Raw genomic sequence first — 14,518 nt, forward strand, 5'->3', positions numbered from 1 at the left:
GTCAGAGTATCTCAGCTCTTTTGCCTGATTGCTAGGGAATTAAACCAGCTTGGAATGTTCCGCGTGCAAAGCAGACGCTCTGCCACTGAGTCACAGCCTCACCAAGACCATTTACGCACTGGGAACTTCACTGCCCCAGCTCCTGTGCAACGGCAAAAATTGGGGGTAGATGAGGAGCACCAGGCCAAATGCTCCCCCATGTGGGTGCAGGTAGAGGTGGGGCAACCTGCCACAACTAAAACTTCAAGCTGCAGCCTGGCATGAAACCTCCAGTGCATAAACGGTCCAAGGGGGGCACTGCCACCAGTTAACAGCAGCAGCTTCCAATCTGGAGAGCCAAGTATGATTCCCTGCTCCTCCATCTTCAGCCAGCCGGGTGACCTTGGGCTAGTCAGAGTCTTGATCATGCTGTTCTCACACAGTTCTGTCACAGCTCTCAGCCCCACCTACCTCACAGGGTGTCTGTGGTGGGGAAAGGAAGGGAAGATGATGGTAAATCGCTCTGAGACTCCGTTGAGCAGTGAAAAGCAGGGTATGAAAAACAAACCTTCTTAGATCCAAAGCCAGGCCTTAGAGTAGATGCCAGTCCCCTTCGGTGCCACTGATGGAACTGAACTATTCCCCTGCCCACCTTGGGGAGAGAGGTGGTGGTGGCCAAAGCCGCAGCCCTGCCTTGGACCTTTACCCCACGGCGTACCCAGTCAGTTTCTCCAGCGAGAAGAGAAGTAACGAGGCAGGCAGGCAGCGGTCTACTGAAAACTTTAATGAAACCAATAAGTTAATAAGTTAGATCAAGTGAGGTAACTATTCATTGTCTCAGAACAAGGTTTGTTTGGAAATCCGCCAGAGTCCACCTCGTTTTGCTTGGCTGGTCAAAGCCATCTCCTGCCCCCTCCTCCCCCACACTCCCACCCCCCGTCCTGTGGAGATGTGACTGGGATGGAAGACGGGGTGTGCTCTCCAAAGACTCCGTGTTCAGTGCATTGTGGTGGTGGTGGGGAGAGTCGTGTGTGCAGGGAAAGTTCGGGGACTGCTGTAGCCATTTTCTTCAAGACACATGCATGAGCATGCACAGGGAGGGGTGCGCGCTGGGGCGAGAGCAGCTGGTGACATGCACCCTACGGAAGTGTGGGATGGAAGCAGGGTCCTTTCCCCCGAATCTGACTTGGGGTCCTTTCTTTGAGAGTAATCCCACCACCTCGATGTGTGCAGAGCTAGCTGCAAGAGGCTAGCGAGGGGAGCCCTCCCTGTTTTCCTCGAGAAGCAGTGGGGGTGAACGATTTGAGGGGGGGACACAGTGGGGGAGGAAAGGGTCCCGTTTGTTTCAAAACAAATGGCTATCCAATAGATGTGCAAGAAAAAGAACATAGGGGGCAGGCAGCTCGGTGGAGTCTGGCAAAGGGGGGGGGAGAAAAAAAATCTTTTGAGGTTGTAGGTTATTTTTAAAAAATCACATAAAGGAAATCAAAAGCCAGCAAGGATGGCAAACCCCCAAAACAGTGTCTTGCGGTTTCCCAATTCCTGCTACTGGGGGTGATGGAAAGGGGAAGGGACTGTGGCATTCTCACTGGGGAACATCGGGAGGCAGCAACAGAGCCACCAGGCCTATGGCTGGCACACGGTGACCAGAATGGATGGCAGAACTTCAGAGCATGGAATCCCTTGCCAGCCCCAGGTTACGCCACCTGTTCACCGGCTGTGCACCTTGAAGGTGCTACAGCTATGCCCAGGAGCTGCTGTGGCTGCCTCTTAGCTCCCTCCAGCACAGATACCACATTCCCTTCTGTGGCGCTCAGCAGCAGGACCCAGAATCCACTCTGGAGATCCACTGCCCATCCTCCAACCCCTGGCTCAAAGGACCCCACAGCTGAGATACAGGAGTAGGCCCTGAGCATGTTTCACTGGGGATCACAATGCACCTGTTTCCAACACGCTTGGTGCCCTTCGAACATGTTGGGTATGCCCTTAAAAAAAAAAGGAAAAGAAACCTTCAGATGACAGCCTGATGTGTGAACTCAAAAGCCTTTCCCGGGAAAGCACTCGAGGTCAAGTCTGCAGCAGAGACCCCTCCAATGGAGGATGAGAAACAGTGACAGGGGAATGGTTGAGGATGGATGCCGGGTCTCGGGAGGCAGAATCAGGAGGAGAAGAGCCGTGTTATGAAACAAGTTCCCCAAAGAGAAGGGCGGAAGGGCAGCAGGAAGCCCGCTAACAAAGAAGGGGGATCACGCAAGTGGTTGGAGGAGAGGGGAAATCTAAAAGCCAGGCAAGAGAGCACCCTAAAAGGTCACAATCAAGGCACCCACAACAGAACCAGACTCCACCTTACACTCCAGTGCTGATGGAAATAAGGCAGGCGCCACTGCTTGGCCTGGCTCTCCCCCTGCCCCAAGGCGAGACGTAGCACCCTGTTTGGATGGATGGCCATTTTTCTACTCCCAGCCAGAGGGAACTTGCTCCCCCGAACAAGCTTAGAGTGCCACGGAGACCCCCAAGGCCAAAAGGCGTTCCTGGTCCGTTGCTAGAATGGAAGGATTGGTTGCTTCGGGTTGCATATTCAAGTTTGTTGCATATCAATGTTGCCCCTGCCCTGCCCTGAAAAGCACATCCATTGTGCAGGAGGCTCTGCTGTGCTTACAATATATGGGCCAAAGAGCCATGCCCTCTACCTGGGAAGAGATTACTGAGGAGTTGCAAAGGTGCTTAAAGGTTGCAGGGAGTAGGGTCAGGCATTGCCAGTTATTTTCTGCTAGACACAAAGACGAAGAGACCACATTGAGTCCCAGTTGCAATGTCCCTGGAGAGAGAAAAAAAAGGGTTATCTAAGCTTTTGCATAGCTGTTAATAAAGAGTCTCCAACCTGGTTTCCTAGAAGGTAGAAATCCAAAGTCATGTGGTTAAGCAGGTGTCATCTGGTTAAAGCTGTCATATGTGGCTAGGCAGGTAGGACCACCTGTATCAATTGCTTGGAGAGAGAGTCATTGCTCACACTTTGGGGTCAAGACACCCCATAAACTCTGGGAGCTCTTTGATGAACTTCTAAAAAGCTCGACGCTTCCACCCTACCTGGAGATGCATGCCAAGTACAGGGATCAATGCTCATGGAAGGCTGAAGGGGAGCAAAAGGACTCCCCTTTGCAATTTGTTTCGGGCTAGCATGGCTTTTTCTCTGTAGAAAGTACTGCCCTCAAGGTCAGAGTATAGTTAGCATAATACTCCCTCCCGCCCAAAAAACCCAGTTTCTTGGCTGCAGCTGATGGGGGCCACCTTGAAGGATTCGATTTAAAAGCCATGACACCGCAATGACTCCACTGGAGGCAACATCCAGGCCATTCTTTGGGATGTCCAGTGCTTGTGGCTTCACCCACAACTGGAAGACTTCAAGTAAAACTGAGGCAATCATTGAGGCGTTGGGAGAAGTATCTTCATTCGAGTCCCACCATCACGGCGAGGATGAAAGAGGACTGGGTGTGCCAGAGGACATCACCTGTTATGAGGGGTCATCAGAGGTCTGCCTCCCTTTCTTTACTGTCCTGGAAGCAGACAGGTGCCCTTCTCTCTGCCTCCACCTCCACGCTATGGTGGGCGTGTGACTACTCAGTGCCCAGACCGGGTGCTGCACCTTAGTCCATATTGGCACTAGCAGACCGGGAGATGTTCAGGGTCTGAGCAGAGACGGAGATGTCCTCGTGGTCCACGGGGCTGTGGTAGTCAGATGTTATGTCGGGATCACCGGCAGGGATTGCCACGGACGCCAGGCTGAAGGAGTTTATGGAGCCTTTCCGCAAGCACTGTGAGTAAACGCCAAGTAGTAAATCCAGTTTATGCTCAATAGACTGCACCTGCGGGAAAAGAGAGCCCAGGATGGTCATCTGCCTCCTCCTCTCATATCTATACAGTGCATTGCTGTGTTGTTTGACAGCAGAAGAGCCAGATTCAAGTCCAATTGCACCTCTGCAAACCTTGTTGATGTCTGAGGGTAAGCTTTTGAGAGTTACAACTCCCTTTGTCAGATGCTCGAAAATCTTGTTGAACTCGAACCTTGCTCTTCTGTCGTCTCTCTTCCACTAGGGTGTGAAGAACATTGTGTTTTGTTTCGTCTGGGATTCCCTCAACAATCCATCCCTTCCTGCACTACATTTTGATCACTGTCTTGTGTGCTTTTATAGCATTTCGCTTTGGGTTTTAAATGGTTTCATCAAAGTATGTTGGGAGAAAGTTTTAACTTAGCTGCCTCGGAGGCCCAAATTGCCCACAAAGATGGCATAAAGGTTTTGTGAGTCAATAAATCGCCCCTGCGCCTACACTAAAACGTGGGGGTGGGGCAGAAGGAACCCGGATCCACTGTGGGGCAGAATACAAGTCCAGGCGGTGCAGCCCCCAATCAGCCTACCTGCTTCTCCACTTTGACGACCCGGCCCATCATGCTGAGCTCGTCCACCAGTTCGACCTCCAGGGATGCCTTCTCCCCTTTCTCGCGCGTCTTCTTGTCAATTGCAATGGCGCCCCGCCCCACGATTTGGTCCACACTACCAAGTAGGGAAAGAAAAACCAGACAGACAGACAACACAATCATGCAGGGGACTAAGTGCTGGGGAAGTTCACACGGCAGAAGGGATTCCTTTTGGGCAGCCCTGCGGGGCACCAAGAGCTTTCTGGAAATACCTATGGAGGCCTTGACCCCACAGGGGCTTCAGTCAAGGTCTCATTATATCAGCAGATGTGTGCAAGAACTGTGCCCGAACTGATTCCAGTGCTTGTAGATCAACTCCCAAGAAAATCAGGAGTAACTCAAGCATGCAGAAAATCCCCAAGCGTGTGCCCTTCAGAGGGAAGACACCAGCAGCAACGCAGTAGGCCCTACAGCAGGGGCTCTCAGCCCCACTGAGCCTACAGGCAACTTTTGAGTTCTGACACAAGGTGGTGGGAGCAGCCCCAGAATGGCTGCTGCAAGAGGTGAAGCCAACCACAAAATGGCAGGCAGGGAGGGCATGCATAATTTTGACTGTAATTCTTCAGTATCTCAGACAGAAGCTGTTTACAAGGATTTTTTTTTAAATGAACATACTTGTCGAGACAATATTTTTAGAGGAAATACTAATCTAGCAGTATCTGGCTGATCTCCAATGGCCAGTCAGAAGCTGAGAATGAAGTCCCACCTGACCCAACTCACTCTAAAAATACTTGGCAGGCCCCGTGTTGGAGACTCCTGGCCTATTGAGCTGGCAGAGGGATACAGAGAGAGTAACTTGTCCAAAATTGATTCAAGTGGGAAGCTGTGTTGGCCTGAAGTTTGCATGCACATGAAAGCTCATACCTTGAATAAAGCTTAGTTGGTCTTAAAGGTGCCACTGGACTCTAAATTTGTCCAAGATTGTACATAAAACCCATGGAAAGAGAAAACAGAGTTGCACTTACCTGCAACTGTTGTTCATCAATATCTTCTTTGCAGACAGACATTAGGACTGCGCTCCTGCAGGTTGGCTACAGGCCATTTTCTTTCTAGTGCAAAAGCTCCAAAGAGGAGGTGACCTGACCTTTTTCAGAGCTGACACGTGTGGGATTCTTGCCCCATGTGTAGCATGCTCCATCATCAGGTGCTCCCTTCCCTCAGTTCCTGTGAAGCCTCCATGAGCCCCCTTCCATGGCACAATAGGCCTTGTGAGAGCTTACAGCTGAGCAGAGGGGAGGGAATGTGTGCCTGCACAGAAGATGCTGATGAACATCATTACAGGTAGGTTCAACTCTGCTTTCATCTTCTCTAGTTTTTGAGCTAGAAAGAAAATGTTCTGAGGCCAGCCTACACAAGCACAGTCTCAATATGGGGCTGCACAAGATGACAGAAGATGAGCGGGGTGATTCTGGATCTCTCTGGTCCAGAGCCAAAGAAACACACTGCTGCTCCACAGTGGTAACTGTCCCCAGTACTGACACTGCAGATAGTGCTACGTACCTCACTTTGGGGACAAAACTGGCTCTCCCCTAAGGAGTCAAAAGAGAAGTGCTGGGAGGCACCAGGAGCTTGGCTCACCGTGTCTGGAGACTTTTGATCCTGCCAAGCATGTCCAAGTGGCCAGCAGAGTACTGCTCAATAACATCCTTGACATCGTAGGGTCGCAGTGTCTCCTTGAACTTCCTTTTGGCCACCAAGAACTTGAGGATCCTGCAAAAAAGAGACACACAAGGTGATGCTTCAGAGGCCAGAAAGCCTGGTGGAGATAATTTATCCCCCCCCCCACGTTATTAAAACTACTTCTCCAGCTTACAATACCGAGTGATGGATACAAACCTTATTGATTAAAAATATATATATTTAAAATAACACACAAAACAGACTCCAACCTCATGCAAATAACAACACATGGTTTCACAATATTCCTTATGGTCTATTTCCCTTAGAGACAAATTTAATCAGATATCCTCGCTAGAAACCATCATTTTAAATACGTTCTCCATTTTAAAAATACAAGGATTTCATACTTCTTCCAGTATCCCTATATTTCTATTGCTGCAATAAAATTAGTAAATAAGTCTCTTAGACGCTATTAAACCAAATATTTAAATCACGAGACTTATTTTCTTTCTAACAACTAGCAAAATTTGTCCTTGCAACTGTTATCATATGAAGAACTAGAGTGAGTTGATCTTTAAGGATTTCAGTTAAGCAATTCAGCAAAGCCATTTCTGGTTTTACAGATTGTCTCTATTTCCAAACTTGATATCGTTTTGATCACATTGCTTGAATATGTAAAGCCTCTAGTAGGTATGGTCAAAATCTGCTTTCTCTGTAGTGCAGAACCAACACCTGCTTTTCTCCCTAAAGGAAATAACTTAAAATGTGATGTTGATTCAGACCATTGAGTCTACTATTTCAACTGGTGATGGTTCTTAAACGGCTCAGACCAGGGGATATTTCTATTGACACTTAGAATCCTTGACACTTAAAGGATTCTAACTGGAGAACTGGAACCAAGGACTCTTCCCCCATGGAGCCATGACTACCACCTTTATGGGCTGAAGCTCACATGGTGTCCTTAAAAGCCAGCTCACAGGCAGCTATTTCAAGATGAGGAGCTAAGACCACACAGGTAACGCCACAAAATGGGGTGAATTCTTCTAAGTCAGGCAAAAATGGAGCCAGACCTGACAGCACTGGCTCCTTGGCACACAGTCACCCTTTGGGCTCACCTGACAGCCCTGATCAGGGTCTTCACAGCAGGCATAATGTCCTCAAAGGTCAAGTCACTCTGGTAGCCTTTCTCCTCACAGCTATCCTCTGCGGGGCCGTCGACTGTGGGCAGAAAGAGAGAAGATGAGAGTTTATACAGCTCCACTGCTTGCTGAGTTTTAGGCATGCCTCTCTGCCTGGTCCCAACCCCAACCAGTACACTCTTCCTGTTTATTTTTCTCCCATGGATCCCAGGATTTCTGTCAAGTGGTGTCGAGTCGTAACCAACCCCAGCAAGGGGCTTTCAAGGCAAGTGATAAGGACAGGTGGTTCGCTGTTGCCTTCTTCTGCAAAGATGTCTAGCAAAGATTTGACCAGATCAGGCTATGCCATGCTGCTTTCCCTCCCCAACATGGAAAATAATCACATTCATGCCCAATTCACCATGCTAGTAGTTCAATTAACATTCTTAGTGACTTCTAAGGCCGCTTTGAGGGCTGCAAATGGTTGGATAAAGTACCCGTTTTCTACTGCTCTACATTATGACCTATTCCAAACACAACATACTTCCAATGCAAACTGCATGCCTGATTGAGAATGGCACATTAAGAATGATCCTTTGCCGCCTCTTAGAAGATCCCAACCCCTGCCCCCTCCCGCTGCCAAAAACCCTCCACCTCAATTCCCTGGCTGACTCCAACTTACTCTCCACTGGGGTCCGGGGCTTCAGCCTCAATGATGCCCGGAACCTCGTCCTGTCATTGAAGCTCCAGCTCTTCTGCACCTTGGTGGGGCCCACAGCCTCATGGACGTTCTCGGTGCTGGGAGAACGGCGAAGGGGTGGGGCCAGATGCTGCTGCTTCCCCCGGCTGCCCTGCCTCTGGGAATTGTTCAGGCGGATGCGGTCCTTGATGCCCATTTTATTGCTGTGAAGGGTGTGGAAGTAGGGAGGGGAAAGGGTGCAAGTTAATGGTGGCAGGAAGCTCTTATGCTGGGGGTGAACAGGATCGCTCAAAGGGGGTGCCAGAGAGTCCACTTCATATTTATAGGACTCTGATCCATTACCAGTTCCAATGCAAGACTGAAGCTAGGTTGGCTGAGGGTACCCCAGCTGATCATGAGTCTTGCAACTCCAGGCATCCAGGTCGGTTAGGGAGAAAATCCCAGTGTTCCCCCATCCTACAATAGCCTCATCCCAGGATGCTAAAATGTAACTTCACAAGGTTCTGAAACTAGGATTTGAAGAAGTCTACAACTGTAGGAAGTCTACAATTGCAGAGAGTCTATAATTGTATGCTGTGGCCAGTTACACTCCCTGGGTCGTGTTTTCTTGGAAGCCATTCCCTGTGTAGAACAACTAACCATACAAGACCTTATCCGATGAAGAACATGAAACAGGGTGTCATTCCAGAAACTCTGCCCCCTGCTTTCTTACAAAATCTAACCAGGATAAAAGAAGAGACCTTTCCATGAGTTATCCTGTATGAACTTTATTTCATGTGTATTGCGTAACCAGGAGAGCCAATGACAGAAGGCTTGTCTGGTGGCCAGACAAGAGGTGGTTTGGAGGTGGCTTGCTGCTGCCTGCCACTGTGTCACGGCCCTAGTGTTCCTTGGAGGTCTCCCATCCAAACGCTAACTGAGGCTGACCCTGCTTAGGTTTCAACATCTGACGAGACTGGGCATACTTGGCCTATCCAGGTCACAACGTTGTTGTGAGCTGCCTTGAGAGCAACTCACAATCTCAGCTTTTGTCTACAGATAATTTTAAAAGCAAGGTTCTAGCCCCTGAGATGGCAATGACATTTGGAAAAAGTAATAAAGCAGCCTCCAGTCTCAGAAAATAAAAGCCAAGGGGATGGGTTCTGGTGAAGATTAACCTGGCCCTTCTGCTACGACAAACAGAAGAAATAATGCAAAACAGACCACATGCATATTCACAGATATGTGGCAAAATCCAGCTGCTGCCAAGTTGGGAGTAATCTACGTGCAGAATTTTGATACATACAAACACACAACGCCCTGACCACGATGAACCTGGTCCATGTTTTCTGATAACGGATGAATGAAATACAAGGGGAGGGGGGAATGGAAAAAATTAAGTCATGCCGAAAAACCTCAGGTGAGAGTCAGGCCCCCTAGCAGTCCTGATATACTTACGTTAAAAGGCTGCAAACAAAAGACACCAAAACAAAACGTTAGAACAAGCAACAGACAGAGACACTGAAAAACAAGACACCGCTGGACCAAGGATGCCTGGAAAGGAGATGTTTGGATGCTCTGGAAGTTCTGAAGGAGTCCGTGCATGGGAGTCAACTAAAATAAGAGATCCTTACTTAGTTGTCCGATGTTCTGGCTTTGGGGGCAAGAACATCTCCCCTGGGATGTTATGGAGACTGGCAACCCAAGCAAGGCCAAAGGTGGAAGGAAGAGGACGAGAACCTTTACTGCAGGCAACCCTTCTGCCCATCAGAGGTTCTGTACTTCTCTTGAAGCGTCTTTAGGAAAGCCGTCAAAGGGGCAGATTCTGTTAGAGGTGGAATGCTGAACACCTTAGAATGTGGAGTATGGTTTGGGTTACACCACTGGAGGCCAGAACGAGCAACAAAATCTTAAACCCGGGATTCCCAGCCAGGGTTCCAGGGAGCCTGGGGTTACGCAAGAGCTCCCCAGGAATTCCGGGGCCTTTCCCAGAAGTCCAGATGGCCTCTGACATCACTAGACGTCACTGGAGCCCAGCTCCCCTGTTGCTCTGCAGGCCTCTTCTCTTTCTTCACAATGGAAACAGTAAATGATCGATCGATCGGCTGGCTCCCCACATCTTACTTCCGTGCTCACTTCTCTGAATTGGCATGTCACCACTCCCAGGGTTCCTCCGAGTCTGAAAAATATTACCACTTGCAGTGTGGCAACTCATTCTTTCACTTATTTGCACCCTGCCATTTGACGTCATGAGACAGTCTCAAGCTGTCTGTTCATCCCAACAGCACCGTGATGGTAATGACTGGACCAGGCTTGCTCAACCAGGGCTTTGTGAAACCCTGGGGTTTCTTGACGGCCCTGGAAGGGTTTCCCAAATGCGTGGGAGTTAATTAATGTGTAAATATATATTTTAAATTTTGTTAAACATGTATTGAGTGAGATGACCGTATGTGGTCATGCCGACCCACCCCACTCCCTCCCAAAATGGCCATTGATGGGCCTGGAGGGGGTGGGAAGGGGAAGGGCCCTTCCCAACCATATTCTGCATGACCATGCCACTTCTGGGCCTTCTTGATGCCTGAAGAATATTCCAGGGGTTTCTCAATGGTAAAAAGGTCAGGAAAGGCTGGACAAGGTTATATTTTTCAGGAAATGGGGCTGTTTTATTCCTAGAAGGAACAAGCCCCCCTGCCTTGAATTATTTTGCAGATTCCATCAGTCACAGCTCCCACAGATGTAGAGGTTATATCAGTAGCTCCTTACTGGGTTGTTTCAACTCCAAAGTGTGGGGTAGAGTCAGGAGCCCCTCCTCCTCTGCCATGACAGTTCCAAACTGAAAAGAGCCCCCTCTTCTCTTTGAAAGGGAATTCCCTGCAGCTCCTGTGGGTTTGCAGGCAAGATGGGCTGGACTGGGGGAACCTAGGCCCAGCTTGCCAACAAATCTAACTTACAGTTCTGAGAGCACAGGGTGAAAACTGGTGATCCATTACATTCCCCTCCCCCACAAGGATCCAGGCTTGAAGGAACCACTTGCTGTGAGCAATCCAGACCCCGCTGAAGGCCCTGCTGACAGATGTTTGGAGGCCAGTCTGGGGCGGCCTACACTAGGGGAGCACCACATCCCAGCACTTGGTCAACCCAGGAGACCCAAGCCCAACAGGCAGCCATTTCAGCTTACGAGCTCCAAACAGACAAATGTGAAGGCAGAGAATCTGGCTCCCATGAAAAATCAGCTTTCGCCATTTTTGCAAAGATCAAGGCAAGTTTCTAGCCCTCGGGTGGTAGCTCTCTCTGGGAATGGACTCTGCAGCTTCTAAAGCGAATGTTTGACATTATTCAGACAGGTTCAGCAAGGGAATAGAAATCTGCTGCCAGAAGCTCCGAGAGGCAACCATCTTGTGTGGACCTCTTGGGTGAAGCTGGGCTGTGGAGACGCAATGCTTCAGGGTCTGCAATCTACTATAACCTAACAGACCTAAAGGCCCTGCATGACATACTCAAAATCAAAAACGGTTTTTACAAAAACTCGCTCTATGCGGGCCTGCCCTTGACTTTAATCCGGAAGTTACAGCTGGTACAAAATGCAGCTGCCAGGGTCCTCACTAGGACACCTTGGAGGGCACATATTCAGGCCGTGCTTCGCCATATGCACTGATTACCAGTATGCTTCTGGATCAAGTTCAAGGTATTGGGTCTTAATCTTTATGGCCATATGCGGCCTGGGTCCTATTTATCTGCGGGACTGCTTATCTGTTTATGCCCGCCACAAGGCTCTTCGTTCTGTGGGTATGAACCTACTGGTTGTCCCAGGCCCCCAGGACATCCACCTGGCCTCGACTAGGTCCAGGGCCTTTTCAGTCCTGGCCCCAACCTGGTAGAATGAGCTCCCGGAAGAGCTGAGGGCCCTGTCGGAATTGTCAGCTTTCTGCAGGGCCTGCAAGACGGAGCTCTTCAACCAGGCGTTTGGTTGAGCCCAGGGTAGACCCCCGGAGTTTCCATCTGCACCCCTGGAGCAATGCCCCTTGTGGATCTAGGGGTATTTTGTTCCTTTGCCTAAATCCATAGAAGAGAAGTTGTGAAGTGGTGGGACAATGATCACCAGGATCACAGGGCCATCCACTGACCCAAATAGCTTCTGCACCGAGCAGCAGCCTGCAGGTTAAGGAAATGGGAGATCTGGGTTGACAGGTTCACTTTGATCCACTGTCTCTATCTGTGACAGGAAGCTGCAGTGGTTGGGCCTCTGCGGCTGACATCTGTGCAATTCTGTGCTGCACATTTTTTGTGGACCAAGAATAGCCTCTCTCTCCAGCAAATGGTTATCATTTGTTTTGTAAGTGCATCAGAAAGAAGAAAGTACTATGGATGGGTGAATTGGTTCGGGGAAGCTGAAAAATATCTGAATCAATGCTGATTCGGTTACTTTTTGGACCTATCCAAGCCGCATTGCCAAGGCCTGTACTGTAAACCAGCTGAATCAGTAGTATCTGAATCGGGATTTGGCGATTCAGCCACAATTCAGCCAGTTCAAAGGAAGGATTGGGATGCGGGGGAGAGAAATCGCCAATAACCTTCCAAGCCCTGGACAGAGTTTGCAAACTACAGCCTTAATGGAAGTTCTGGGCACAAGGGTTTGCAGACCTGTTTCTTGGGTTGCCCTGATGGGTCTTCAAGCTCCTTGTCTGCCCCTGCTCCTCCCCCCCCCCCATGCATCTTGGCTGCTGCAAATAACTTCAGGGCCAGGCCTTGTGCAACATTTTCAGCATGCCAGAGTTTGCATGCGCCAACTGGGTTTGCCTGAGCATCAGAAACTTCTAATTCCACAGATTTTTCATGGCTGGGGCCATGAAATTGCTCTTGCATGGGATTCTTTGGAGGGCTTCCACATCACAAGGGTCTTACAGGGTGTTGGAGGTGTGCCATGTTAACCTGCAGGTAATGGATGTGGGTAATGAGCCTCTTGTGGCGCAGAGTGGTAAGGCAGCCGTCTGAAAGCTTTGCCCATGAGGCTGGGGGTTCAATCCCAGCAGCCGGCTCAAGGTTGACTCAGCCTTCCATCCTTCCGAGGTCGGTAAAATGAGTACCCAGCTTGCTGGGGGGTAAACGGTAATGACTGGGGAAGGCACTGGCAAACCACCCCGTATTGAGTCTGCCATGAAAACGCTAGAGGGCGTCACCCCAAGGGTCAGACATGACTCGGTGCTTGCACAGGGGATACCTTTACCTTTACCTTTAATGGATGTGGGAGGCAAATCAGGAAGGGGGGGAAAAACCCAGCCATGACGGCAGGAAGTCGGTTGGGATTTCCAGTCCTGTGGAAAGTGTCTCCATCTCCATGCTGATGTGACCACTTTCCCAGGGGGAATCACAAGGCGACTACTGGCCCTAAGAGTTATCCCAGACCCAGGTTGTCACTTAATGCCCACAGGCAGGAAGTTCTCCAGCACAGCTTTATGAGAATCAGAATGTGTTGAGAAAATCCAATCGTGTTCTTGTTTAAATTTAAATACTCCAATTTAGAGCTGTTTTTTCAAAAGAAAAAAAAAAGAAAAAAGGGAAAACCCCAAGCAGATACCACAAAACTTCATGGGGCTGAGAGAGCTCTGACAGAACTGTGACTGGCCCAAGATCACCTAGCTGGCTGCGGGTGGAAGAGCAGGGAATCAAACCCGTCTCTCCAGATTAGAGGCCACTGCTCTTAACCACGACACCACGCTAGCTCTCAATATAATATATATTTGATAATATTTGACCTGCTGATTATTTTTTTACTGTTGATATTTAGCCTTACATAAACTCAATAACTAGTGGTGGGATTGGGATATGTGCCTAGAAGAGTAAAGTAATGTGAAAAAGAAAGGGGCAGAAGGATTTTCTTTTTAAAAAATAGTTTGAGAAACACAGCTTGAAGTCTTCCATACTTATGGCTCCAACACGGGTCCCCGCGCTGACAGACAAATTGACTTAATAACTCTCCCCATAAAGCTCTATTGGAGATGAACCATCTGGTTAGAGGAGAACAAACTTATCTCGCCACCAATATGGACACTGTGGCAAGGTGAGTGCGGGGGTCCCATGCATGTCTCTGCCACGCATTTGGGCAGCATGCCCCCCTCCCCCCAGGTTTCGAAGGGGGAAAAAAGTAGGGCAACAATACAGTGAGAATAAACCAATTCCGTGCCAAAACATCTCCTAGGTAGCAGATCCAAAGCCTTTGGTACCTCTGTTTCCAGCCGGTGTGAATCCGAAAGAAATTCCGCTTACTACTAAAGATCTGGCTACAGAGATGGAAACAAACGAACAAAAACAGAAGGGGGAAATAGGAAGAAAAAAGAAGGGAAAAGTTAGTAAGGGGTAAGGAGGTGGGAATGTTCCAAGGATGGAGAAAGCCGTGCCGAGGCTGCCACCGTGTGCAGAAGAGGAGGACTCCCACGTCAGACCCGCACCTGAGCAGCACAAACTATCAGAGCAAGATGGACCTGTTTTAAAACATCAAACATGTCTTCAAGGTGGACCTGCACGCCATGAATGGTCGCACTGAACACGCTGTTGGTCTAGTTTCTCTCACCGCATGATCAAGGAATGCTTACAGGCACTTCCCCAGAATGTCTGCCAGAATACAGCCATGCAGGGAGACTCCCAGAATAA

General features: G+C 49.3%; 1 protein-coding gene across 5 annotated transcripts in view; it reads right to left on the bottom strand.

Annotated features, from left to right (window-relative positions):
• Positions 1 to 748: 748 nt before the first annotated feature.
• KCNQ4 (potassium voltage-gated channel subfamily Q member 4) overlaps positions 749 to 14,518 on the bottom strand; it is a 103,431-nt gene continuing 89,661 nt past the window's right edge. For 3 of the 5 annotated variants that reach the window (XM_077337476.1, XM_077337474.1, XM_077337473.1), the window contains 5 exons: positions 7,874 to 8,094; positions 7,189 to 7,291; positions 6,032 to 6,163; positions 4,394 to 4,529; positions 749 to 3,842 (listed from right to left, as the gene is read on the bottom strand). In XM_077337476.1, coding sequence (XP_077193591.1) covers positions 3,624 to 3,842; positions 4,394 to 4,529; positions 6,032 to 6,163; positions 7,189 to 7,291; positions 7,874 to 8,094 — 811 coding nt within the window. In that variant the 3' untranslated portion in view covers positions 749 to 3,623. Of the gene's footprint in view, positions 3,843 to 4,393; positions 4,530 to 6,031; positions 6,164 to 7,188; positions 7,292 to 7,873; positions 8,095 to 14,091; positions 14,149 to 14,518 lie in introns of all 5 variants that reach the window. The other 2 variants (XM_077337475.1, XM_077337472.1) reach the window with 1 other exon arrangement.

The sequence above is a fragment of the Paroedura picta genome, chromosome 5 (genome assembly GCF_049243985.1).
Source record: "Paroedura picta isolate Pp20150507F chromosome 5, Ppicta_v3.0, whole genome shotgun sequence".
Taxonomy (NCBI): Eukaryota; Metazoa; Chordata; class Lepidosauria; order Squamata; family Gekkonidae; genus Paroedura; species Paroedura picta.